We start from the raw sequence: 27,676 nt of genomic DNA, 5'->3' as shown, positions 1-27,676 counted from the left end.
AATTCATTTTCTTGGAAACATCCTTCCCTGTTTCAATCCAGGAGTGCACTTGCTAGACATTTCCTTGTTGTGGTAGGATACTTTTCATCTCATCTGATATATTTTCTTTTTTCTTTTTTCGAGTCTGGGTCTCACTCTGTCTGGAGTGCAGTGGCATGATCGTGGCTCACTGCAGCCTCAACCTCCTGGGCTCAGCCTCCTGAGTAGTTGGGACTACAGTCATGCACCACCATGCCTGGCCAATTTTTTGAACATTTTTACAGAGACGAGGTATAGCGATGCTGCATAGGCCGGTCTTGAACTCCTGGGCTCAAGTGATTCTCCCACCTTGGCCTCCCAAGGTGTTGGAATTAAAGGCATTAGCTACTGCACTTGGCCTCAGTTATATTTTCTGTGGAAGCTAAATAAGACAACTTTTTGGTTTTGAACATGGTTTTTATACTTTTTTTTGCTAAACTTTAAACTAGAAACATTTGAAGCTTTTTTTTTGAGTTGGAGTCTCACTCTGTTGCCCATACTGGAGTGCAGTATAGTCTCATAGCCACCCAGCATCGCCCTGCTGGGCTCAGGTGATCCTTCCCCCTCAGCCTTTCAAGTAGCCGGAACTATAGGTGTGTGCTACCATGCCTGGCTAATTTTTTGATTTATTGTAGAGATGAAGTCTCGTCAAGTTGCCCAGGCTGTTCTCGAACCCGTGGGCTCAGGCAATCCCCTCACCTTGGCCTTCCAAAGTGCTGGGTTTACGGACTTGAGCCACTGCGCCTGACCCATTTGAATCTTTAAAATGGAAACATTTATTGTTTCTATGAGATAGAAACAATGTTTTGAACATTCCAAATACAGAATTTAAATTATAATAGGCTTAGGTATTAGTAAGGTCGTTGTTCATATTTTAAAGTAATTATTATTTAATGTTTTCAACTAAGACATGATAATTCACATTGTAGGACAAGTTTTTTTTTTTTCCCCTGGGGATGGGAGTCTTTTTTTTTTTTTTTTTTGAGTTAGGGTCTCACTCTGTCGCCCAAACTGGTTGCAGTGACTGCTCCCGGCCACCGCAGCCTTGACCTGCGGGGCTCCGGCGATCCTTCCGCCTCAGCCTTCCGAGTAGCCGGATTTACAGGCATGCGCTACCACGCCCGGCTGATTTTTTATTTATTGTAGAGATGAGGTCTTGCCAAGTTGCCCATGTGGGTCTCAAACCCGCGGGCTTGGGCAGTTCACTCACCTCGGCCTCCCAAAGGCACGGGATTACAGGCTGAGCCACCGAGCCTGGCTAGGTTGGGAGTCTTAAGATTTCATTTTTAATTTTTTTGGCCAATTTTCAAACCCAAAGAAAACTTAAGGAAGAAAAAAACAAAACGACAACAAAAAAAACCAGTGCAGTGGTTCTTGGTGTTTCCTTTGTTCAGTTGACCAACTGTTAACATTTTGCTACACCTGCTGCATCTTTTTTTTTTTTTTTTTGGTAGTTTTTTGCTCTGTTGCCCAGTCTGGAATACAGTGGTATAATCCCAGCTCACTGCAGCCCCAAACTCCTGGGCTCGAGTGATTCTCCTGCCCCAGCTTCCCAAGTAGCTAGGACTACAGGTGTGCATCACCACGCGTGACTAATTTGTTTATTTATTTTGTAGAGATAGGGCTTGCTATGTTGTCCAGGCCAGTCTTGAACTCCTGAGCTCAAGCAGTCCTACCTTGGCCTCCCAGAGCGCAGGGATTACGGGCATGAGCCACTGCACTCAGCCACCTGTTCTCTCTCTGCATACATAAACGCTCCCCTGGGCCAGTTGGTTTTAGCTATCATGATGCTTTACCCTTCAATATATCAATATTCATCTTTCCATAACAAGAATATTCTCCTACCCAGTCACATTCCCATTACTACAGGTGGGTCTTGCGGGTGTTGTCTTTTTCCTAGTAGTGAGTTTTTTAAATAACACATTTGTGACTAGTAACAATTGCTTTCAGGCTTGTGCTATCTTGATCTTCAAAGTTGACAGTGGCAGTAGGTTACCTTATGAGTCTGAGTTGCCATGGATGTATGTATCAAGACTAGAATTCTGAGGTGGTTATGAGGTATTTGGAGTCCCCACAGTGTAGCAAAGTAGGGAGAAGTAAGGTCTGAGGTAGTGAATGGGCTAGGTAGAGGGAATGACTGCTAGAGTGAGAGGGCACTAAGCTGTTTGCTTACAGCCACTAGTAAGAGTTGTTGCAGCAGAACTTTCAGATGATGTTTCAGGAGTGAGGACCTAGAGGTGGCATATGGTCGGGCATCCCAAAACAAAGTGTGCCTTGGCATTTGCCTCCTCCGATCCCTGCCACTGGGGATCTTTGCCTGATGTCTGACAGTTCAGGCATAGAAAGCAGCATTGATTACAGTGATAACACCCACGGGAGTCCTTATGGTGTTGTGAGGGTATGGTGAGGCTGACGATTATATAGTGGGTTGATAGTAAGTATTGTTGCCGTGGATTCCAGAGTTCAGTGGCATATGTCAGATATAATAGCCTTAATGAATAATCCTTACATTGCTACTGTATTGAGTTGTGGTTCATTTGCTCACTGGGCTTGTGTATAACTATCAGAGGGCAGAATGAGAGAGAGGGTGAGCAGTCTTTGATCCTCTCCTGGACCAGGAGAGGAGGAGCCAGCGCGCCATTTGTGTAGTCTCCTTTTTAAGCTGCTCTTTGATGAGTTGTGCTTTGTACATCATCCCCATCAACTGGGATGAGCTGTTTTAAGTCATGTAAAGTATCTAGTAAAAACTAGGAAAGCAGTTTTCTTTTAACCCCTTCACCCACTGCTTCAGGATAGGTGACTTATGTGTTTGTAGCTGTGCTATTCTGTTGGACGTCCACGATTGAGCTGACTTCCGTTTTCAAGTCTAAATATATTATCATTGTTATGTCCGTCCAGTTTTTCAAAGGGGCATGTGGGGACAATTAATGCGAATGGGAAAAATACATCAATCCAAGTCTTTCAGAATTACAACTTTTTTGTTATTATTTGGTAGGATTATCTGTAGCTTTGTATTGTAATTTTATTTTTCAGTGTAACCTGCTGAAAATGCTGTTTGTGTACAGACAGATAAAGAATACAGATTTAACCATGACCTCTTTAAATACATGTAGTTAATACCCAGCTACGACCCGGGTAGATATAATAAAATTGTTAAAAAGTAAGTTAACATATCTAAACAGTTTTTAAACCCGAATTTCAATTTATTCTTCTTTAGCACATTTATTACAGCATAATTTGTTTTACCATAAAAGGCATTTGCTTTAAGCATACAGTTCAGTGATTATTATTCAATTTACGGAATTGTGCAACAGAATTATAGAACATTTTCATCACCACAAAAATAAACCTTGTGTCTTTTTCCAGTGTTTTCCTCTTCCCATTACCCTCCATCCCCAGGCAACTACTCATCTTATCTTTGTCTGTATATTTGCCTTTTCTGAACATTTCATATAAATGGATTCATAAAAGATGTGGTATTTTTGTGACTGACTTCTTTCGCTTAGCATCATTTTTAATTGTAATGTGTCAATATGTATCAAGACTTTGTTCCTTTTGTAACTGATTAATATACCATTTTTCAGATATATGCCCCATTTTGTTGATGTATTCACCATTTGGTGAACATTGGGATGTTTCCACTTTTGGCTGCTGTAGATAATGCTAATGACAGTTCATGTATAAATCTCTGTGAGACAGTATGCTTTGCTTTCTCTTTTACTGACATATAGGAGAATTGCTGCTCATAGTAGATCTGTGCTTAACAGTTTAGGAAACTGCCAAACTATCTTCTGTGGTGTCCGTACCATTTCACATTCTTACCAGCAGTGTATGAAGATTCCATTTTCTTTATATTCTCACCACATTATTGTTTGCCTTTTTTATTATCGCCTTTCTTGTGCACATGAAGTTGTGTGAGTGTATTTTGAGATGACATCTCGCTATGTTGCCCAGGCTGAGCTTGAACTCCTTGGCCCAAGTGATCCTTCCACCTCAGCCTCTGAAGAAGCTGGGATTATAAGTACATGCCACCATACCAGGCTCTTGCGATTTTGACCTGCATTTCCCTAATAACTGATGATATTGAGCATCTTTTCATGTATTTATTGTCATATAACTTTGTAGGTGAGATGTCTTTTCACATCTTTTCCTCATTTTTACAGGGATTGTCTTATTGGTCTGCAGGCGTTCTTTCATGTGTGAGGTCCCTCATTGGATGTATGCTTTACAAGTAATTTCTTCCATTCTGTGGCTAGTCTTTTCATTTTAATAACTTTTTAAGTTAATTGAATTTTATTGTCTTTTGAAGTGCAAGAGTCTTTAATTTTATGAAGTTCAGTTTAGTAATGTTTTTCCTTTACCACACATGCTTTTGCTGTTGTATAAGAAATCTTTTTCTTAGCCTAAGGTCATAAGGATTTATTCCTATGTTTTCATCTAAGAATTTTATAGTTTTCACTTTTGTGTTTAGGTCTGTGATCGATTTTGAGCTAAAATTTAAGTTGTGAGGTGTACAGTTCTAAATTCATTTTTTTTTGGTATATAGATATCTAGTTGTCCCAGTACCATTTATTGAAAATACAGTTTTTCCTCATTCTGTTGCCTTGGCAATTTTGTTGGAAATTAATTTGACCATAAAACTAAGAATTTGTTTCTGGGTTCTCGTTATTTTCCCATTAATCTATAGATCTATCCTTATGTCAACACTGGATGGACTCTCTGGAGGTTTGTAGCTTTGTAATAAGTTTTGAAATCAGAGTGCAAGTCATCTGACCTTGTACTTCTTTTTAAAGATTGTTTTGGCTATTCTAAGTCCTTTGGATTTTCATATAACTTTTAGGGTCCAGCTTACCAATTTTTTGTAAAAAAGACAGCTAGGATTTTGATTGGGATTGCCTTGAATTAACAGAGTAATTGAGGGTGGTGGTATTGCCAGCTTGACAGTATTGAACATGGAATTGATTTTTGAATGTTAGACCAACCTGGTATTCCCCTGCCATTTGGTCATATGTTGCTGGTTTTGGTTTGCTTGTCTGTTCTTAATTAGATCCAGGTAGCTTCAGAGTTTAGGTCTTGGTGTGGTTTCGATAATAATTTTTTTTTTTTTTTGGATTTGGAGTCTCACTCTTGTCACCCAGCCACTGCAGCCCGACCTACTGGGCTCCAGTGATCCTTCTGCCTCAACCTTCCAAGTAGCTGGAACTACAGGCACGTGCTACCATGCTCGGCTAATTTTTGATTTATTGTAGAGATGAGGTCTCGTCAAGTTGCCCGGGTGGGTCTCGAACCCACGAGCTCAGGCAGTCTGCTCACCTCGGTCTCCCAAAGTGCTGGGATTACAGGCTGAGCTACCGAGCCCGGCCTCCATATTTACACTTTAAAACATTTGGAATTGTGATTAAAAAACCCTGTTACCTGGAACATGAAAACTGTTTTTTAATGACCTAAGAGCTAAACCTCTGGAACGTTATGTTTTAGTCCTTTTAGAAAATAAATGATATATTAACTTATTTTCTAAGGAACTTTCTTTAAATTACTGTAAAAAAAACCTTGCGATCCCAACACTTAACTTTTCTATGCTGGAACTCTCCAAACAGCAACAGATTGTTTGCTTGTCTTTTGTTTCTTTTATCTGGAATTCAAATGCATAAAAGAGAAATGCGATGTCATAAATAGGTTAAATGTCTGTCTTCACTTCAGAGGTCTTAGCTGGCTTGTTTTATAGGAGAGTGACCCACCATTTTGAGCATAATTATTTCTGAATTTAATTTTTATACTTGATGCAAAGAAAAATAATAGAGTTTGTTTTTAGTAAGTCAGTATTAAATATAAAAGAATTATGTTTGTAATTGCAATGCTTTTTTCTTCTTTTGGCTGATCAGGTGATGAGCAGGGAGAAATAATTTTATTCATAGAAATCTCAGGGAAGTGATCTTGATGCTCTTGTGAACACATAGGCTATTTCCCATCTGTTGTTTATATGTGATCAAACAGTGATAACAGTGATGGACAAATGTGGTTTTTGGAGTTTGTAAACCAGCAGTAGTCAAGAGTGATGAGTAACAGTTCTCGTCACTGGTGTCTGGAGTTTTATTAAAGTCTGAGGGGTGGCGGATCAAGTCCCGGCTGAAGATGTTAAAAAATGCCCGTGGGATGGAGGCATTTCTCCTTTGAAAAACTAATGAAATTATTCGTTATATATTTTTATTATTAAGATTAATAAACGATTACTCTTCACGTGAGCTGCTTAAAGACTTCCGCTAAATAAACGATTGGAACAGTAAATGTACTGTTCATAGAAGGTTTATTTTTTACTGTCTTGCTTTTTAGGTTTTATACACGCTGGAAAGATTGGGAATCGTGGTATTCTCAGAGCTTTGGTTTACATTTTTCCTTGAGAGAAGAACAGTGGCAAGAAGACTGGGCATTTATCCTCTCTCTTGCTAGTCAGGTAAGGATGCGTCAAGCCTCGTTGCTTCTATGAGAAAAATACGTCACATGGTCCAGTTTCCTCGAGCAAACGATGCTGGGGGCAGTGTGGTACCAAAAAAAGAGTGCTTGACTTGATGTCTGTTGACTTGGGTGCTCGTTGTGAGTGCTGCTTGTCAAATAGGTGACCATAGCAAGTCCTCACTGCAGAAGATGAAGAGTAGTGCGTTTCTGATATCAAATGAAACCTGTTGTGTTGGCGGCTCTACACACTTAGATCATCTTGAGGTTGCTCTTCGTCCCTTCAGGCATAGGCGCCTTTGTGCCTGTTCACCCTCCTCCGACTTAGTTCCTGTTCTGTGTCTGAAGTGGGGGCTTCCTCGGGATTACTGAGTTTGTACAGTGCACTTGCTTGCTGTTGCTGAGCTGTCAGGTCCCGAGGAGCCAGTCATCAGACTTCATAATGCTCGCCTGGGTGAGGCTGCATTGTGTGACGCAGGCAAAGGCAAAGGCAAAGGTGCAGACTTGCTCACTTTGAGCTAGCTACCTACCATCTGTAGGAATGTGTCCTACTTAATGTGGGAGTGAACTCTTCCAGTGCTTGCTAACACAGTCTTTTTATAAATGGTGCCTTCCTGTAACACAGAACTCTGTAGGGTTGTCCCTTAGGCTCCTGGTTTCATGCTGTATTTTGTGAAGCACCTTCAGTCTACCAAACTGTAAAGTTCAGATACATGCACAACCACCCTTTTTCTTTCCAGAAAGCACCATAGTTCCTTAGAAGGTTCAGAAAGAAATACCTTGTCTTTGGGCCATCTGGCGAGGATTCTCAGTGACTGCTTTACATCTGAGACATTTACCTCATGGCCATGTGCTATCAGAATCATTGCAGATAGACCCATGTGTTGTTAGTATTTATGAGTCAGGTGATACTGCTGGTTGAAGTTGTACGAAATGACAAAGCTTATCTTTTCATTTCAGGAGGACTTTGTTGTCGGTAGTATTTTTGCTGCTTTTCACAGGTAGTTTAACCAGAACGTGATTATATAAAACATCCTCAGCTATCTGAATCACTGGTTCCTGAGATTGGAAAGTTAGTAGTAAAGGTGAATAGCGAGGAGTTGTCTCAATATATTCATCACGTCTCTCTGGTATGTGAGTTTGAAGTGAATGAAGCTTGTGTATAGCTTTGTAGATTTCTTTCACAGCTTTATTAGACTTCACTATTCGAAGAGTCAAAAGGTTCTTTAACAGTATTTTTTTCTTAACGTGAACTGTGATGATATACTAAAAAAGGTAGTATTTACACGAGTTTTTAACGATAAATTGCCCTTCTTTTTTTTTGTTCTATACAGCCTGGAGCAAGCTTGGAACAGACACACATTTTTGTACTTGCACATATTCTTAGACGACCAATCATAGTTTATGGAGTAAAATATTATAAGAGTTTCCGGGGAGAAACCTTAGGATATACTCGGTTTCAAGGTAAGCCGTTAGCCAAGCATTTTACAAGTCTCTTATGTTGTAGTTTGCAGTCACATACTTAAGTTACTAACTGATGAGCAGGATCAGAGAGTGGCTCTTGGATGTCAGGCGAGAGTAGCGGATGGAGGAGTGTGGACCCGGGAAACGAGGGAGCTGGCTGTTGAGACTTGTGACCCTTGGGATTTTCTTCTCTCTTTTCAGGGGTTTATTTGCCTTTGTTGTGGGAACAGAGTTTTTGTTGGAAAAGTCCTATTGCTCTGGGCTATACAAGGGGCCACTTCTCTGCTTTGGTTGCCATGGAAAATGATGGCTATGGCAACCGAGGTGCTGGTGCTAACCTGAACACCGATGATGATGTCACCATCACGTTTTTGCCTCTGGTTGACAGTGAAAGGAAGCTCCTCCACGTGCACTTCCTTTCTGCTCAGGAGGTAGGCAACATGTTTCTCTTGTGAACTTCTTACAGCGGGAGTAACCGGGACCTAGCCTGAGGGGCCTTCCGGGTGTGGCTTTATCTGCACTACCAGTTAAATTTCCTTAAATACCAGTTCTCCTTTGAAATTGACTTTTTCCAAACTGCTGTTTGGGGACCACCAAGGAACTAAAGGTGAAGTCCCTGGGGAAAAGGGTGTTGTGGTAGAAAGATGGCAGTAAGGGCAGAAGAGAAGCCAGTCTTGATCTGAGGGAAGAGTGTTTTAAGACTTGAAAGCCCAGTTGTGGGGTAAGGGGGGTCAGCGGTGATAAGGGTGGGGGCAGAATACATCAAAGGCCTCTTAAAGCTTTGGCTTTTACCAGATGGGCTGAGGCTTGCTCATGCAGCGGTAGCGGTGGGGCCACCAGGTGAAGCTGCTGCAGACGCACGGGAGTGGCGGTGGTGTGGCCAGGCAAGGGGAGGCGGGAAGAATGCTGGAAAGAATGCTCTCTCGGAATGCCCACGCTCTGGTAAAAGTATCAGTCTTTTATTTAACGGACTAGCGATTATCATGAAATGTTTATAATCACATTAAGAGAAGAAATTTAATGGACCACAAGTTGTATGACTTCAGGCTGTACATAATTTGCTGAGTAAACTGACCTTGTTATGTGCTTGAAACGGACTGACTTTTTCTGGCGTTTTCTTGGCCAGGATTAGTTTTATTAGAACATTTGCTTTTTGCTGTTGTATCAAGCAGATGACCCTAGGGGGCGCTTCCCTTTAGTTTTTTTTCCTGAGAATTTTCCTATTGGTGTCTTTTAAAATTTAACCAAACTGGGGTTTAATGATAAAACTGTAAGAGGTTGAAAGCGTGTCTGAAGTTTGTTGCCTTGGCCTTTATCGCCATCATCTCAGCTGAAGGTTTCTCTGTGAAATTCCTGTTCCGTTGCTGATCTCTTGTGTTATTTCCCCTTTTCTCCGCACGCCTCTAAAAGCTAGGTAACGAGGAACAGCAAGAAAGACTGCTCAGGGAGTGGCTGGACTGCTGTGTGACCGAAGGGGGCGTTCTGGTTGCCATGCAGAAAAGCTCTCGGCGGCGAAATCACCCCCTGGTCACGCAGATGGTAGAAAAATGGCTTGACCGCTACCGACAGATCCGGCCCTGCACATCCCTGTCCGATGGAGAGGAGGATGAAGATGATGAGGATGAATGAGAAAGACCAAACAACAGAATACCAAGGCATCAGATCTGTTATGGCCCCAGTTGGTGTGGCGCTGCACGCAGAGTATGCAGTATGGCATGAACCAAGCCTGGTGGAATCTGCTCAGCAGTGTTTTTCTGCTCCACACCCGAAGGAGAGAACGCACTTGCTGTGTGAGGAGACAGAACTTTGGTTGGACTAGTTTGTAAAAAACTAATTTTATTAAGACAACTTTTTTCCTTTAAAATTGTAAATCTGTCTATAAATGTAACGCATGTGGTTGTGTAAGAAATTGTGTAATAGGAGAAGTTGTACCAGCATCTTCACATTATTGAGATTTTTTTTCCCAGCATGGGCACTTACAAAAGCACATGGCAGACGACTCTTTGTTCCTTTGAGATATTCTTTTTATAGTAGAACCTGGCATTCTACTTCACCTTAAAAGAGCCATTTAAGTCTCAGAGATCTGGAAACTTTTTGTACAAATTTCCCACAGCAAAACATGAAAATAAACAAGCTTTTATTTTATTATTAATCTAGTTACTGTTGTGCCCGATAAAATAAAATCAAATCTTTTAGGAACAAACTACAAGAAAAGCTAAGAATTTTTTTGAGTAAACTCATATAGACGTTTTCTTGTTTTGAAGAGGGTTTTGGTTCCTATTATTTTGTCTTTTAAAAAAGTTTTCTGATATGCCCCTTTCTAGTACTTATGTATTTATTTGTTTGGAAGAGTGTCCTAAAATGAAGGTTCTTATTCCAGACTCTGGGCAGTGGTCTGTTTGAGTAGTTGTTCCCTTGATGGAAAGGGAACAAACAAGCCCACTTGCCACTAGATGGATTGTGTGAAATTTGCTTGGACTCCTTCAACAATGTTCTCCCAAATTGCCATGCAGAGGGTCTTGGATTCTTCCTGTCTTTTATCATCACCTCTGCTCCTAAGCAAATTTTGTTAGAAAGGGCATGCCTTTGCTTAGGGAGATTGGGAATACCAATTCCGTACAGAATAAAAATTTTAAAAACGCAGTAAGGTGGTAAATGCATTGTATGATGAATTTCTCAGTGTATAGTCTGAGAATCTTTGCATGTTGGTTGATTGTGGCCATTCTTAAAGTTAAAACCATAATCTTAGGTAGAAGAATTTTTTATAAAAGTGTTATTTGACCACTTCAGGTATACATTCAATACTGGGTAAAAATTTCAGATCTCAGGAACACAGAAAGACTTAGTGTCCTGAAAGCACTTTCTAGGCTATGGATGTGGCAAGGAATTTGGAAAGAAGTTACACACACACACACACACACACACACACACTTTGTTCCTCCCCTGTGATAAAAAGGCTGTGAAAACCTTCAAGTATTTGCTTTTTGATTTGTTCAGTTGGTATTGAAATGTGCACAACCTTAAATTTGGCGCCAGAATACTAAAAAATAGAAAAATACCCATGAGCTGTCATGTCTATAGTTCTTTTCCCTACCCGAAAATTCAGTAAAAGGTGTTCCCAGGATGAAAGGATCATTTGTGCTACATGCTGACACTTGTAGGAAATTATTTTTGCAGGATTCTGTATAGATGAATTTTGATTTAATGATAAATGTTACTGTTCCAAGTGGTTAACGTTTTCTTACAGATTGACTATATGGTTTGCTTTTGTTTTGGTCAATAATAGTTAATAACCAACTTTTTAGGAATTAGTGGCATCCTGACCACCTAGCATCTATAGCAGCCTTTCTCCATGTTTGAGGGTAGGTAATTCTTTAGCGGGCAGTGATCCTGTTCTAGTTGTCCGTTAAGCAGAAACTGCCCTCCCAATCGAAGAAGCCAAAGAGGAATGTGAGCAAAAAGCATCTAGTCTGGGTCTACGTTGCAGCCACCTTGTCTCGAGAATTACAAGCTCAGTACTTCACTTCTACCTGTGTGGTCTGGTGAGTGTCATTTCCCGAGTGCCCTTTTATTTATTTATTTATTGCCAGTGACCCTGACCACATAGTTTGATAGGCATAGCATTCTTCCCCGTGGGAAAGAGTTATAGATGGTTCCATTTCCTAGGCTATAGACAGGAATGGGGCTTTAAGTGGTTTTCACAGTAGGCTGGCTGTTAAAGGCCAACCTTTTTGGTAAATCAATGCTATGTTATGTTTTTGAAATACTAAGCAGCCATAATTATTGTCCCAAGACGGAGTACACAGTCCTGTCAGAGAGTATACGTAGCTGAGTGACAGATACGAATGTCTTTTGATTGACTCTGTATGGATTGATTTTTTTAGTTCCTTTTTCTAGGGCAAACAGTATGGTGGTGGTTTCTGTTCTGACCTGTTCTTCCTTGGAGTCAATTTATATATATAATCATTTCCAAAGGACTGTTTGGGCAACCAAAATCTAATTAAACATCATGGAGTTGGACTTGGCCTTCTTATGTTTTGACTCTCAGGCTTACTGTGTCCCAGACTATGAAGGCAAAACACTGTGTGTGTGTGTGCTGGGGGCCTCCTTCCATGCCGATGCCATTGCCTACTTGACCAGTGGTTCTGAAGATAATGCTGAAGTGCCCTTCTGCTCCCAGGGGCAGTAGGTCAGTGACTCTGTGCTCTGTCTCTTTCCACGTGAGGTCCTTTTAATGTAACTTTCCGTGGCAGAGTGAGGAGACAAGGCCAGGCAGGTTGGATGTTTTAAGACACCATGGTTGGTTTGTTTCATTACAAGGACAAGGAAGGGCTCCACAGGGGACTGGGATTGTTGGACTTAATCGACACTTGCAGACACCATTAGTATAAAGGGTTTAATGCTATTTTAAAAAATCCATTAAAACAACTTAAAGTTCTTAACCTATGGAAATGGCTGATGTTAATCATTTTGCAACACTTCTAAGTATCACAATAGGTTATCAGCAAAAAGGTTCCAAGGTTCACTTCCCTCCTTTGAACCAGGTAATTTTGCTTTCAGGTAAATTAAAATCAAAACTCTAAAAGTTGAGCAACTTTGTTTTTGAATTGACTTCGCTTCTAACCCTCTTGCATCTTAAGGATGGCATGATGTGATAATGATGGACTTGCGTGAGGTTTTGCTATTTCAATTAAACTTTCTTATCACATGAGGTAATTGTCAGCATTCTTGAGTCTGGTTATGGAATAGGCAGATAGAACCCTGGAGTAACAAGAGTTGGAAACTGGCTAATTGACAATGCAGTTGTCATTAAACATCTCAGGCAGAGAACTTTTACAATGGTGAGATGTACTTGAATTTCAAAACTTAACAGAAATTTTAATTACTTTTATTGAAAACTGCACTGAACGCTAAATGTCCACCTTTACAATAAACAAATACAGTAACGGTAACTCACACTAAAACAAAACATACTTCTGATAGCCATTGTTTTTTCTGTTTGGGACAGTTTTAAAGTTTTTCTTTTGTCACAAAAACAGGAATGTACCTATACAAAGGCTCAAAATAGGCCATCTTTTTAAACAGAAAGGCAATGATTCACAAAAGACTATGAATAGAACATGTAACTAGTTGATACAAATCTAATAGGATTTGTTAAAATCAGTCACATCTAATACATCTGAAGTGTTCTTGTATAAAATATCACGTGAAGAAAAGAAGACTTTATCAATGTCTAAAAAAGTGGGTTTGTTCATAGACAATCTGACAAGTTACCATAAAAAGTGTTTCCTGAGACATAAGGAAATGCAACATTATTCTTCTTGAACCCCTTTAGTTCAAGACTTTCCACTCAATAAAATAGCAGAGGATCTGAAACTGAGAAAATATATTTGAGTACAAACAGCTTGTGAAACTTAATACTTTCTTTTTTTTCTTTTCTTTTCTTTTTTTTTTGCATCATCAGAGGGTTTTACTGAACTTAACAACCAACTTGCCCGCTCAGTATGCAGTTCAAATGTGAGAGACACTTCTCTCTGTACAGGAACCTGCACTGTCTTCAATCCTATGTGTGCAGATGTCTAACACAGGCAAACAGTTTTCTCCCCGTTTTGTAGTAATGTAATCTTCCTATTAGCAAAAAGAGGTAACCAGCCCCTGTAGACTGAAGGGACTAGAGTCATAGGATGGGGATTTCCTCTTAACATTTTTTATTTTGATGTTTGGAACTCTTGATGCAACATTCTAGAGCAGGGTGATCAGCACCTGCCGTGCCCAAGGGACTGATAAAGGAAAAAGCTCTATTTATTCTTTGTGATTTGATGCACAGATGAAAAACTTAACACACAATAACAGAAGTTGGTCGTTAATAAATCACATCCTAGTCTTTCAGCGCTTCCGTAAGCAGACGACATCTTCAGTTTTCTAGCTCTTGTAGTTTTAACACTGCAACATCAATGATGCATATGTCCAGAATCAGATAAAAAGACTGTCAAATTCCTTTTCTCTTAGTACGTCTATTTTTCTTTCACTGTCTCTTGGTCCCAAGTTTATCTGAATGATTGATTACCTTCTGGCAATCTCTGCTATTGCTCGTTGGGGTGCTCTCGATTGTCCCCGTGTTTTGTGGGCTGGTTGGGAGAGGGAGCTTGGGAAGGGTGTGCCACTGTAGGGAGGTTGTGAGTCACTGGGATGCCTCCAGGGATGATCCCTTCCATGGCTGCAGGAAGTCCTCCCGGAGCCACGCCCACAATGCCTGGCGGATATCTAAGGAACAAACAGAAACAGGGCCTTGGAAGTCCCAGATGGAAGGTTGTCAAGCTGTTGGCTCTTTCCCTACTTCTGGGGCTGCATACGTTAATTCGTATAGGAGATAGCTTCTCGTGTATCCCCACATCAAGGAGAAACCTAAGCTTTATATAAAACATTGGCACCTACCTAATTCATTAAAAAGAAAAAACTAGTCCAGTCAAAACACTGGGCTGCTTAAAAGATTAAAAAGCCTTGCTTAGGGAAAAAACAAAAACAAACAAAAAAAACCTGACATTGGGCGGCAAATTTTGAAGGTTTTAGGCAACGGAGATATTTGCCCATGCTAATTTGAATGTAGATCTTGTTTGAAAAACAAATTTTGTACAATACAGACTCCAAGTTCTGTGGTTGCTTTGGGAAATGTTCATCAGTGCTGCCGGGAGCTGGAAACCCTGTGTTAGTGTGTGCAAAAACTTTCTTCTAAGATGCAAAGCTGCAGCTTCTATTTATTTTGGGAGAACCCAGTAATGGGGTGGGGGTGACACTCACACTACCTTTTATTCTGATACGGTGATTTCCTAATAGGACAGCATGATGTACTCTTGAGGGGGAAGTCCTCCCCTCTCCCAATTCACAGGATCAGATCCTCAAAACGGCTGGCAGTATTAGCAAGTGGGGCCTTTGGGATGTGATCAGCTCAGGAGGATGGCATCCTAGTGAACGGGATTTGCACCCTTACAAAAGGGAGCCCAGTGAGCTCTCTGGCTTTCTTCCTGTTACAGGGAGAAGTTGGTAGTCTGCCACCAGAAAGCGGGCCCGTTTTATAAGCCACCCAGTGTGTGCATTCTGTCACGGCAGCCAGAACTCACTAAGATGGTGGCTTTTTCCGCTGGCTAGCTGCGCACTCCAGGGCCTGAGATGGGCAAGGGGAGTGGACTGGTGTGCTGGCTGGCTCTGCCTACCTTCCTCTGGACGCCAACACCCGGCGCCTTTCACACTGCGGGAAAGGTGAAGACAGTCTGCATGTCAGCCATCACAGGACAGAAGGGCTCTTGGGTACCCGCAGGGCTTAGTGGATGTACACACACTTGAGGCAGGTGCTATGGAGTGAGTCTTACCTGCAGAGACCTCAAGCCCTTCAAAACCGAAGTCAAGCGGATGGTGCCTGACTGTGGAAACCACCCTGCCCTCAGCCCCTGGCTGCCACACTGTGAACGCCGGTCCCTTCATGCTACAGGTGTTACTCCCGGGGCCCAAGAGCCTTGAACTCTGAAGGAATCAATTAACAGCACCCTTAAGGGCTGGGGCGCCAACATCAATAACAAAGAGGATCTGGTTCTGTGATGCATTCAAGTAATGATTGAGAATAAACGCAAAAAGGATGGGACGTGATGCAACGTAAAGGCAGCCATGTGGCCTGAAAGCAACACCCTCACTTCTTCAGAGGCAGAGCCTCCACACAAACGACACTCAGTCAACCTGTGCCCCCTCTGGCTACAGCAGGAGACACGACACTCTCTGGAGACATTTTCAGTGTCCATATAAACGGAAGTGGATGGGAATGCAGGCCAGGGCCGCTGCTGCAGTGTACAGGCTAGGCCCTCTCCAAGAGAATGACCTGGCCCCAAACGTACTGCCGGGAGCTGGAAACCCTGGCTTAGGGTGTGCACAAACTTGCCTTCTAGGATTCACGGCTGCAGCTTCTATTTATTTTGGGGGAACCCAGTAATGGCATGGGGGGGGTGACACTCAAACTACCTTTTATTCTTAATAAATGAAGAAGATCATTATCCTTAGTTGATTGTACCATTTATTGGCCAGAATGCCTTCCTTAGAACAAGATTCAAACTAGAAAATCAAGTCGCTTTTGAGATTTTTTTTTTTTGGAGTTGGGGTCTCATTCTGTCACCCAGGCTGAAGTGCAGTGGCACAAACACAACTCACTGCAGCCCCAACCTCCTGGGCTCAGGCAATCTTTCCATCTCACTGCAGGCTAATTTTTTTGTTTCTGTAAAGATGAGGTCTTGCTTTGTTGCCCAAGCTGGTCTCGAACGCCTGGGTTCAAGCAATCTTCCTGGCTCAGCCTCCCACAGCGCTGAGATTACAGGTGTGAGTCACCATGCCCGGCTGGAATTGTTTTTTTCCAGGATGACTGGCGTTGGGACTTCTACTAGAAGCCTTTTGGTTTTAAGATGGATTCAGAAGGAAGGGCATTTCCTAGCGCTCTGTGGTCAGCTACCTCTGGCAACGACCCCAGCTCCTTTAAAAACAGGAACTCCCAGGGTCAGGCTGTATCCCTAGGGTCATGTTTGTCCCCTGGAAATCAGGTACTGGAGTAACAGAGGACAGTGAACACAACCCCACTGAGAGAACTGCCCCTGGCAGGCAAAGCTCCCCAGGAGTGGGAGGCTCCCCTCGCCCCAGGGAAGCGCTGTTCACAGGCTGAGACAGATCCAATTCCTCTTCTCACCTGTACGTGGCACCATTGAGCTCGGGATGAATTGCTTGCTGGTCTATTACTGACCAAGGAGCTGAAGTGACAAAGAATTCCTTGTTCACACAGTTTCTTAAGCTTTCTGGGATGCGACCTAGAGTGAGATGATTAAAATTAATGCTACATGTCTTTAAAGGTCACAATGAGTCCAATATTATACCTGGCAGCTACTAGTGAGGGGAGATAGCCTAAAATGCTTGTGTTGATAGAAACCCAAAGTCTCTTGCTGCCTCATAAAAGGGTTGCAATTTTATTTTCAAGGAATGTCAAGCGCCCAACGGCCCAAGCACTCGAGCCCTTCAACACTCAGCAGGAACAGAGAGGAGCCTCCCTCCTGCGTTATCTGGGAACCATCCCCTAGAGCTTACAGTACACTGGCCTGGACTAACGGGAATTTCTTCCTTTGGGAAATTTGGCTCGGGGCTTCCATAAGCAGGCCCCGACTTGACGTCAGCTTGACCCTGAAATCAACCTCTGCCTGTCGTGAGTCACCTGCGGCCGGCAGGATTGGAGGTGTCTGCTGTGGGCGGAGCTGCGGTCCCCTCGCAGGCCAGGCTGGGCCCACAGAGGCGTGGAGGACTCACCTGTGATTGCTCGGCGGATCTCAGTGGCGGCTGCTTCCCTCATCTCTAGTGACGCTTGCTCACTATACCAGGCTGTGTGGGGCGTGCAGATGAGATTCGGCGCGTCTTTCAATGGACCTTGAGCAAAGCTGGATGGGGGCAAGAAGCCAGAGTAAGCGGGAAGAGCTGGATACGGTCCCTACCCCAAGCATCAAAGGGAGCTCCGGACCATGCAGAATCGCAGCCGCACCGACATGACCCAGGAGCCCTGTGGAGCGCGTTTATTAAGGCTGGGAATTCGCTCACATCGTTCTCCAAGTCAGCATGAGGAACATTGGGGTAGACCCAACCCGCAAAAAACCAGTTCGATCGAAGGCTTGCCAGAATCAGTATTCCTGGCCAGGCAGGCAGCCTTGGTTATCTACAGACCAGAACCACCCTCCTTTTTCTGCGTCTCCTCCTGGTGACTTCTGGGGCCCTTCTAAGCCCTTTTACAACGAGTGAGGACAGTCCTTAGAACAAGAGACTGTCCGTGCCATCTCCAGAGATTCCTTCCCAGAGCCCTGCTTGGGAAAGGGCCAGAATAACTTCGAGGTGTGTCGGGGTCAGGTGGGGAACCGGGCCCTTGGGCTCCTGGCAGGAGGCTGGGTCGGGCTGGCCACACCCACCTGAAGGGCTCTGACTCGTGCACGTCGAGGGCTGCCCCCCGTATCCTGCCCTCCTTGAGGGCCTGGGCTAAGGCTTTCTCGTCCACCAGGCCACCGCGGGCTGCATTCACCAAGAACGCCCCTTGCCTCATCTGTGGGAGGAAAGAAAAGCCGGTTACGCGCCTGCTGCCTCTGCGGGAGGCGCTCCTATCGCGGATCGAGGAAGGCTGCAAGCCAGAGTTCTGAAGGGCTGGTTGTCTAAAGTGTGGCTGCAGCTGGAGGGAAGGGAGAAGGCAGTCTTGGCGATGGCTGGAGGCCAGGGGTCGTTTTCTGCTGATCTGGAGAGAAGGTGAGACGGCGGGAAGGCTGGGGCGGTGCCGGCCTGCTGGCTGCTCCGAAGGCTCTTGCGGGGAGACAGCTGGGTCCCGGCTAGCTGCCGTCCCTCCGCGCCGCCCGGCTCGGCCGTGGAAGGGGCCTCACCTGGTCCGTCACTGGTTCGTCCCAGGGGTGCTCTCCCCCACTCACCAGCATGTCCACGAGCCATTTCCTATCCCGTCTTGAGCCCACGGCAGGTTGCCACCACCTCTCGACAGAAGCTTCTAGGGGCCGAGGGAGCCTGCTTTCGAATTACCTGCTTTATGGTAAAGTCATTGATGAGGTGGTGGTTATGTTCGTTGAGATTGCAGTGCAGGGAGACGCAGTCGCTCTGATACAGCAAGTCCTGCAGGGTGTAGACCCTCTGCACGCCCAGGGACCGCTCTATCCCATCCTGCAAGTAGGGGTCATAAAATATGACGCTGAATCCAAAGGCCTTGGCTCGAACAGCAACCGCCTGCCCCGTGCGACCTGTGCAGAAACAGAGCGTCCAGAGTGAGTCCGTGGCCTGCGCCCAGCTCTGCGCCACCGTGGCTTCTGCAGTTCACCCTCGGCTCGCCCAACTCTGGGTGGCTGCTCCCAGAGGACGCGTCCCCGGCTTAGAAATGCCTGGGGCAGGGATGGTGAGCGCTGCAGTGCTTGCTGCTTCTACGGCCACGGCAGGCTCTTGGTAAACACTTCCTTAGCATGAACTTTTGTTTTGGCGGGGGGGTCGGAGTCTCACTCTGTTGCCCAGGCTGGAATGCAATGGTGCAAGCACGGTTCACTGCAGCCTCATCCTCCCGGGTTGAAAAGATCCTCCTGCCTTAGCCTCCTGAGTAGCTGGGATTACAAGCGGGTGCCCCCCACACCTGGCTCATTTTTCAAATTTCTTTACAAGAGACAAGGACTTGCTATGTTGCCTAGGCTGGCCTCAAACTCCTGAGCTCAAGCAATCCTCCCGCGTTGGCCTCTCAAAGTGCTAGGTGGGATTACAGGTGTGAGCCACCACACGCCTGGCCAGTATGGCCATTATTTTTAGTTAGGGGTCTCACACCGTTGCCCAGACTAGACTGGCGTGGCAAGCTCATGGCCACCCCACGAGGGCTCTGGCGATCCTTCCGCCTCAGCCTTCCCAGTAGCTGGAATTACAGGCCCGCGCTGCCACGGCCGGCTAACTTTTGATTTTTCTGTTGTAGAGACGAGGTCTCACCATGTTGCCCAAGCTGGGCTCGAACCTGCGGGCTCACGCCATCCTCTCGCCTCGGCCTCCCAAAGTGCTGGGATGACAGGCTTGAGCCGAGTATGGCCATTTTCAAACACAATGAGATTCCCGTGAACCCCGCCTGCCCCTCCCCCACTCTCGCCATCACCAGTATTTCCTGTTCCTATTTACCTGTCTACTTTCTGTTTGCACAGCAGGCTTCTTCATATGAGCCATCATTAAAAACAATCTGTCCTCAATGTCACCGGGAACACGATGCCGCCCAATTACTCAACAGGTACAACGATTAAACTGACCCCGCTGCCTGGTCTGAGCACAAACCAGCTGTGTGAAACTACGATTTGGGGGAGAATCGGGGGGGGAGGGGGTGTCCGTCAGGCAGGCCCCTGTCCCACTGCGGGAGCCTCATGCCCATCCCGAGCAGGCAGCCTGGAGCCCCGGGCTCTTGGAGGGGAGACAGACAGGGCGTCACGTCACCGGACACGCAGGTGGCCCCAGCAGCCATCATGTCACGAACCCACGCACCCTGCTTCCCAGAGCCGTTTCCAGCACTTTGGAAACAAGATGGTCTGTGTGATGTTTGAGGAGAGACCACGGAGTGCCCCCTTCTCCGAAGCCAGGTGGGGAGAGATCCAAAGGGAAGCCGGGCATTTCCAAGGAGGAAGGTGGCCAGCGAGGGGTCACTAGCTCCCACGCTTTCCCTGCCTGCCGAGACGCCCACTCATCATGGCTGACGGCGGCTGTGGTTTGGAGGCAGACGTACCTGATCAAGGGGACAGCTGGCGGGAGAGCCAGGGCCCCGACAGCCAGAGGAAAAGCAGCCCAGAGCGCCAAGCCCGGAGCTCACCGTGGCAGTGGCGGCTGCGGCGAGGCGTGATTTCTCAGCCGTCTTGTTTGTTCTCGGTTCACAAACCCTCATCTCCTTCCTGGCTCCTACTTAAGCCATGAGATTTTCTGTCTAAAGACCTAATGACTCCCTTCCGCTGCTGACTTGATCAAAACCCAGTCCCCGTGGAAGAGAACCCTCCCTTTGAAAAGCTCTGCACCGCCGGCTACCTTCAGTCTCTGCGCATGTCCCCAGCCCGCCGTGGGCTCACTGCAGCGACAGGCAGGGCCCGAGGCAGGTGACGGCTTCGGGCCCCTACCAGGTGGCTGCCTGTGCCCAAGCCTCCCCGTCTCGCCACTCCAGGTCTCCAAGGCCGTGGGGATACGTTCAGGGACAGCGGTCTGTCGGGGCCCTGGCCGACGGTGGCCGTGGTCTCGAGAAATCAGGGCCGAAGCAAGGGGCCTGGGATACGCCGAGGGTCTTTGGAAGTTGGATGGCAAGGACACAGCCAAAAAAACATCCCCACGAGGAAGTTCTGTGACGGCTGGAGTCAGAGGCCCCTGCGACAAGCGCTCTGCTAGCGAGACCCCCGCCGCTCAGCCAGGCCCCTCACGACCACTCCCAGGCTCTGCCACCTGCCCAGAGACCATCGACGGCCCAGAAGATGCCTGGCAGGGCACCAGCAGAGGGCACTGCGACACACATCTGAATTTCTTTCTTTTTGTTTTTTTTGCGTTGGAGTCTCACTCTATCACCCAGACTGGCCACCGCAGCCTCGACTTGCATGATCTGGCTCCGGTCACCCTTCCAAGTAACCGAAACTACAAGCGTGCGCTACCACGCCCGGGTCATTTTTCATGTATTTATTGTCGAGACGCGGTCTGGCCAAGCTGCCCGGGTGGGTCTCTAACCTGCGGGCTCAGGCAATCCACTCACCTCGGCCTCCCAAAGGGCTGGGATTACAAGGCTGAGCCACCGAGCCCGGCTCACATCTGAATTTCTAACAGTCACTTAAGAAAAATGAAAGAAAACGGGGTCCCTTTCAAACAGTTCGGCTTCTTGAGGGTGATCCTTTCAGAGCCTGGCACTTAGACTCTGGGTGTCAGGCTGGGTCAGAGCCAGGCAACCATGGCCCGTGGCAGGGACAGAACGATGCGTGTTCCCGAAAGCGTCCAGGAACCTCCCAGGGCCTGAGAGGGGCTTGTGGAGCAAGTGGCACTGAGGCCATCAGTTGGTGCAGCAGCTCGGGGAGGCTTCTGGAAACCAGACCTTAACCACCCGCCCCGTTTGCTCTTGTGCCTTTTTGAAGTTCCAAGAGGCAGTGGATCTGTCCCATTTGCTATTGACAGATCAGTCAACTGAGGCAGAGAGGGCACAATCATCCTTCCAAGGTCACAGAGCCAGTGAGCGGGGGGCTTGAGATTGAGCTGAGGCCTCCTGGGGAGGGCAGGGCGGGAGGCCACGGGGGCCAGGACAGCTGCTGGCCAGGGGCCGTACTCCAGCCCCCACATGGCCAGTGGCTGGGCTGCTCCCATCACGGCTCACTCCCTCCTTGGTACCCGACCCCACACCTGCGTGGGTCGGTGGGTGAGAGTCGGTTCCAGGAAGGGCGTTCCTGCCCTCCTCAAGCGTTTCAAGCTGGCGGCCTGGCTGCGTCACCCCGGCCAGGCACTCAAAGGCCTTCAGGAGCTCTGCCCTGCCCGCGGCCCGGGTCTGCACTCCACCGCCAGCCCCGCCTGCGTGCCAGGCCTGCAGGGCGCCCTAGACGGCCCTCTGGTCCAGGAGACGGGGGGACACGGCCCTTCCTGCCCAGCCGCGGAGAATGCTGTCCTGCTCATCACCCCTCCTTCTAGACCCAGCCCAGATCCCACCCGTGATCCCTGACCTCTCACCCCACGCAGCCTGGCGGGATCCCTGCCCACGGTGGGCCGGACTCCGGGGTGAGGGCCACGCCCCTGGCTCCCCAAGAGCAGGCGGGGTTCACCTCTCCCAAGGGCTCCCGCTCCAGCTTGGCAGCAGCAGGGGTGGCATCACCTACCGAAGCCGATGAGGCCCAGCGTCTCCCCACGGATGCGGGCGGCTCCCGAGGCGACCTCGCGGATCTGCTCCACACTCTGCACCCGCGTGCCTTCCCGCAGCGCCTGGTACAGCCACGTGTTCCGCCGGTACAGGTTGAGGATGTGGCAGATGGTGGAGTCGGCCGTCTCCTCCACGGCTGCAGAGGGGATGTTGCACACGGCGATCCCTAAAGGACACGGGCAAGGCTCAAGGTGAGAAACCCCCGGGGCTCCCCGCCCCCCCTGCTGGGGGAGGCCTCTTCTGCCACCACCCGGTTGCTTCATCTTGCGGACAGGGTCAGCAGGCCCCCCGGCCCTCATGGGCTGGAGGCTCCAGCCCCAGGAGGACTTTCAGTCCAGGGCTCGGCCACAACCGGCAACTCCTGATGGTCAGAGCTCCCTTCCGTGCCAGTACTGAGTCCCCTGGGGGGCCCAGAGCAGCAGAAAGCCGGGATCCCCTCAGTCTACCCTGGCAAGGCACCAGACTCCTCAGAGTGGACCTGCTCAAGCCACCAGGTCTCCCTCACGGGACTGGACGGGAGGGAACAGAACATGTTTTATGCTGTGTTAAGAGTTTGATGCAAAAACGTCCGTCAGTGCTTGTTTTATTTTTTTTAATTTTTATTTTATTTATTTATTTATTTTGAGTCGGAGTCTCACTCGGTCGCCCAGACTGGAGTGCAGTGGTCGCTCCCGGCCACCGCAGCCTCGCCCTGCTGGGCTCCGGCGAGCCTTCCGCCTCGGCCTTCCCAGTAACCGGAATTACAGGCAGGCGCTACCACGCCCAGCTGATTTTTTGATTTATTGTAGAGATGAGGTCTCGCTGCCCAGGTGGGTCTCGAACCCGCGGGCTCAGGCCATCCACTCACCTCAGCCTCCCAAAGGCGTGGGATGACAGGCTGAGCCACCGAGCCCGGCAGTGCTTGTTTTAAAAAGACCCCTTTACCCCGGCATGGATGCCCAAGGGCGGAACACAGGACGGAACGGATTTCTAATCCATTCTCATACTTGCTCTGTGGTCTTCGCTCCGCACCCAGGGGAGACAGGGTACCTCCCTGCCTTGGGAGGGGCCCTCAGCTGAAGGCAACGTGGGGTCGAGCCTGTGTTGGACTCGTGGAAGCTGCAGAGATGAGGGTGAGGGGGAAGCCTCTAAGTATGAGGTGGCTGAGGCCGTGTGGGTTAGAACCCCAGTCGCAGGCAGGAAGGGCCTGGTCGTCTACCTCCCTGGGTCCGACAGTGTCTTGGGGAAGAATGTGAATGTTTGCCAGATACCGCGGGGGTCCAGGTGGGCAGAGGGCCAGGCTGGGATCAGCCCCTCCTTGCCACCGACAGGCTGAGACCCAGACGCCTGCTTGCGGTGAGGGCTGGGGTGCCGCAGCCAGCGGAGAGGCCTCCCCGGGGTCGGCCCACCAGGCAGGGCTCCGAAGCCAGCCCGGGCCTGCAGTCAGGAGGGGCATGGGTGTCTGGGCACCGCGTCTGCCCAGGTATTATTCCTCTTATTCCTGGGGTTGGGACCCCGAGGAGAGCAGCTCTCTCCACAAGGGACACCCAGGGTAGCGGGTGGCCCTGGATACCCCGCTCTCAAGTCATCTCATGAGTCGTGGCGAGGGAAACCAACATGGCAGCTGTGGCTCCAATCACGGAAACAGCATCCATAGTGCCATGGACCCCTTTCTAAGCAGCTGTATCGCTGCCACTCCACAAGGCTTCCTGAGGTTCTTGAGAGTAACCGTCTCCACGGGTCATTCTGCCCACCCCACCTGGCCATTGAGGGCCCCTCTGGGTCACAGATGTTTGCCAAGGGACCAAGTGTTTGACTGCGATCCAGACTGACAACTCCCCCCCGAGCTGGAAGTCAGGAACCGTACAGAATACGGCCTAGTGCGTGTGAAGTAACTCAGCACAGAATTCTGGGTTTGACCACAAGCCACACGTAGAGTCTGGTGGACGGAGGCTGATGCCAGGGGTTTAAGGAAAACTTTGGCAGCTGGTTTTCCCAGCTGGGAGAGCCCAGCAGCAGCGAGGTCCCCTGTGGGCTTGGCCCATCACTGCCATCGCCTTCCTGAAAGGAAGACCTTTCTCAACCATTCTACAGAGTTCTGTGGACACGGTCTCCCTTCAAATCCGCATCAAGGATGGCTCTAACACCCACAGACCGAGGCTGCCAGCCTCCGTGGACCCCGAGGTTTGGGGGCCTCTGTTCCCACAAAGACGGCCCCCAAGAGCTGTGCTGAGCTGCTTGCTTGCCCTCTCCCGGTCGGCGCCGTCAGTCTCTGCGGCAATCCCCTCGAAACCAGCGGTGGACCAGATAGCTTAGTTGACTGGAAGGGCATCAGAGCCAGAACCAAAGGGCACTTGGACCTGGGAACCTTGGCCTTGGCCGTGGCTTCCCCGCCTCCCTGCTTCAACCTGGTTCTCGGGGAGGAACAGCAGACAAGCTGCAGGTACCGGTCTCCCTCGCAGCGGGGTACAGAGGTGTCACACTTCCAGGAGCCTCGGCATGCTCTTCATGGGAGGCCGTGACGACTCTTGCCTGCCTGAAAAACCCCAGAGCGTGCCGCCTTCTGCAACACAAGGGCCCTGTTTTCCGGGCCTGGGAGGACCCCCTCTCACTGGGGAGGGGGCACGCCTGTGGCCTTTGCGACAATAGGCCCGCTGACCGCATGGAAATGCAACTGGAGCCAAAGGATATCTGGACAGAGGTTCCTTTTCCCTTGCCAGCTTTCACATCTGAAGATGGCCCTTCAAAAGGGCCCAGCAGATGCTCCCAAGCAGCTCCCTTACCAGATGGGGCCAGGATCAATGAAAATGCCAGCACCCACACCCCTCCCACGCAGCCCTGGCTGTCTTCTGTGGGTCTCAGGATGCTGGGAACACCACACCTCCCTACCTCCCGGTTGCTGCCAGGCCCCTGGGAGTGCGACAGCCTGGCTCCTTCCTGGCCACGGCCGGCGGCACACGGCTCTTCTGCCACTGGAAAAATGGGAAGTTTCAGCCACGAGGACCTCCCCACTCTTTGGACAGAAGCGGCCGGTCCCGCCAAGGAAGCTCAGCACCCACGCCCTGGTGTCCGCACCCGCGTGGGCTGGCGCGTCACCGAGAGCTGTGTGTGGTGAGGGCCAGACACATGGGAGAAACCAGAAGGTATGTGGGGGCATGGAGCTTGCGGGCCCTGGCACACAAAGTCGCACTTTCCTCTGCTGTTCAAACTCGAGATTTCAGCGCCACCAAGAGCACAAAGAACATTTGTTTTCAAACAAAAACATCCTTGTTTGTGCCAGGGAAAAATGGAAAATTCTAGTTTATATTAAACACGCTTCTGAAGACTCGCATCCTCTGGAGTTTCTTTGTTACGACAGAGAGGGGTCAAGAAGGATGCTGAGGCCGGAGCCAACGCTGTCGGGGACAACGGACCAAGGCCGAGGGGCGCACGTGCGAAGCTGTCACTTCCCTGGGCCCTAAGGAGCCCGGAATCCGACGTGACCCTTTCTCCTGTCTTTTCTTTGGGATTCGCCTGTGACGCAACCGTGTGCCAACTCTCAGGCCAGCTCCCTGCTCTGCTCACAGCTCCCAGACCCACCCTGGGCCTCAGGGATCTGATGGCCTCCCCGGGAAGGCACTCCCAACTAAAACAACACCGTGGCCCTCACCCAAAGCCTCAGGATGGGGTCATGCAGAGAAAGCTGAGCCCACCGGAGTTGCCTCAGCTGCAAACATGGCAGGCGTGCACCATGGGCGCTCGAGCTGTCAGATGCGTGCCATGCTGGGGCTCGGACACAGGGCTGAGCTGACACCCAGCCCGTTCCTGCAGTGCCAGGGCCCCTGGGGCTCGGGTGACAGAGTAGGGGAATAGACCCTGGGCACCTGGGCCCCAGGAAGGGCTGTGCCAAGGCCAGCTGCTGCCAGGCTCACCAGGCCCGGGCACCTGGTCGCTTCGAGGTATCCCTTGGTAACCTCAAGAATGGGGGAACCTTTGTGCACATGAGGCCGAGCTCAGCCCCCACCCCCAGGCGTAGGGAGGCGTGTCGAGCCTCGGGGTCAGTGCCGTGCCCTCGGCTTACACCAAGCTCGCCGGGTGCTGGGCAGGGAGGCCGCCTCGCCACGGCTCCATCAGGTGCTGGTGGCCAGGGGTACAAGCAGCCGCTCCGAGACCCTGTCTTTGGGTTCTCATCCGCACCCTCTGCTCTTCTCTTGAAACGTCCAACATCAAAGGCTGGGCAGGGGTCTACCCAGGACAGGTCCTGCTGGGGCCACTCTCTTTGAGGACCGGGCCCAGGTTGCTATGGGGACAGAAGTCCGAAACTGTGCACCCAGCAGGGACAATCCTACCTGCAGCATCTGCAGGCGCGACAAGGTCCTTCCCAGCCTCTCTCAGAAGCAGTCACCTTTGTACTGTCAGCAGCGGCCGCTCCCGGCCTCCGTTCCGGCTCCTTCTCCGAGCCCACCTGAGCGGGGCCCGTGGAGCTGTGGCCAGCCCGAGCGGCCGGCGCCAGCCGCACACTCACCGAGCTCGCCAGCAGCCTTGATGTCCACGTTGTCGTAGCCGCTGCCTATCCGCACGATCACTCTCAGGGCTTTGAATTTCTCCAGGTCCTCCCTGGTGAGGGTGATGGTGTGGTACATCATGGCACCCACGGCTTCATTTAAAACCTGCACGGGGGAAGCAGAGCACGGGTTGGAGTTCCCACCCCCCACTGGTCCCCATCCCCAGGCCCGGTCCCCCCATCGCCCTTGAACCCGAAGCAGAAGATGTTGATAGAAAAATGGCAAGTCAGCCGGGCTCGGTGGCTCAGCCTGGAATCCCAGCGCTTTGGGAGTCGGCGGTGAGTGGATTGCCTGAGCCCGCGGGTTCAAGACCCGCCCGGGCAACTTGGTGGGACCTCGTCTCTACCATAAATCAAAAACTAGCTGGGCGTGGTAGCGTGCGCCTGTAATTCCGGCTACTTGGAAAGCTAAGGCAGAAGGATCGCCAGAGCCCAGCAGGTCGAGGCTGCGGTGGCCGGGAGCGGCCGCTGCACTCCAGTCTGGGCAACAGAGTGAGACTCCAACTCAGAAAAAAGAAAAATGGCAAGCCGGAGGCACGCCTGTCTGGGGGCCTCCCGGGGACTTGAAGTGACTTGGCAGGGGCTGCCGGGAGGCCGGGGGAGGGAAGCCCCTGGGGACAGCGAGCCCCACCTTCTCATGGATCTCCTGAGTGGACTGGGCGTCACAGAAGGCCACGGTGGCCAGGTCCTTCAGGATCGGCATCTCCACGGTGCAGTCGCGGCCGTCCAGCAGTGCCACCATGGGGCGGGGGTGCAGGGGGCCGTTCATGATCTGGGGACGGATA

The 27,676-nt window shown here is 49.2% G+C and overlaps 2 protein-coding genes across 4 annotated transcripts in view; one reads left to right on the top strand and one right to left on the bottom strand.

Moving 5' to 3' along the window:
• The window catches only part of ZRANB1 (zinc finger RANBP2-type containing 1), a 46,192-nt gene extending 35,198 nt beyond the window's left edge, over window positions 1-10,994 (top strand). For both annotated transcript variants that reach the window (XM_021714720.1, XM_008062502.2), the window contains 4 exons: window positions 6,349-6,469; window positions 7,803-7,932; window positions 8,134-8,363; window positions 9,343-10,994. In XM_021714720.1, the coding sequence (XP_021570395.1) occupies window positions 6,349-6,469; window positions 7,803-7,932; window positions 8,134-8,363; window positions 9,343-9,561 (700 nt within the window). In that variant the 3' untranslated portion in view covers window positions 9,562-10,994. The remainder of the gene's footprint in view (window positions 1-6,348; window positions 6,470-7,802; window positions 7,933-8,133; window positions 8,364-9,342) is intronic.
• A 1,811-nt stretch (window positions 10,995-12,805) lies between these two features.
• CTBP2 (C-terminal binding protein 2) overlaps window positions 12,806-27,676 on the bottom strand; it is a 39,424-nt gene continuing 24,553 nt past the window's right edge. Inside the window, exons 2-9 of one of the 2 annotated variants that reach the window (XM_008062503.2) lie at window positions 27,523-27,676; window positions 26,853-26,997; window positions 22,329-22,535; window positions 18,517-18,731; window positions 17,907-18,037; window positions 17,260-17,387; window positions 16,652-16,769; window positions 12,806-14,196 (exon numbers count right to left, since the gene is read on the bottom strand). In XM_008062503.2, coding sequence (XP_008060694.1) covers window positions 14,016-14,196; window positions 16,652-16,769; window positions 17,260-17,387; window positions 17,907-18,037; window positions 18,517-18,731; window positions 22,329-22,535; window positions 26,853-26,997; window positions 27,523-27,676 — 1,279 coding nt within the window. In that variant the 3' untranslated portion in view covers window positions 12,806-14,015. The remainder of the gene's footprint in view (window positions 14,197-16,651; window positions 16,770-17,259; window positions 17,388-17,906; window positions 18,038-18,516; window positions 18,732-22,328; window positions 22,536-26,852; window positions 26,998-27,522) is intronic. The other variant, XM_021714719.1, reaches the window with a different exon arrangement.

The sequence above is a fragment of the Carlito syrichta genome, unplaced genomic scaffold (genome assembly GCF_000164805.1).
Source record: "Carlito syrichta isolate Samal-C Ts95f unplaced genomic scaffold, Tarsius_syrichta-2.0.1 Scaffold305729, whole genome shotgun sequence".
Taxonomy (NCBI): Eukaryota; Metazoa; Chordata; class Mammalia; order Primates; family Tarsiidae; genus Carlito; species Carlito syrichta.
The sequence above is the reverse complement of the archived record's forward strand: the minus strand, read 5'-3'. Positions and strand labels throughout refer to the sequence as shown.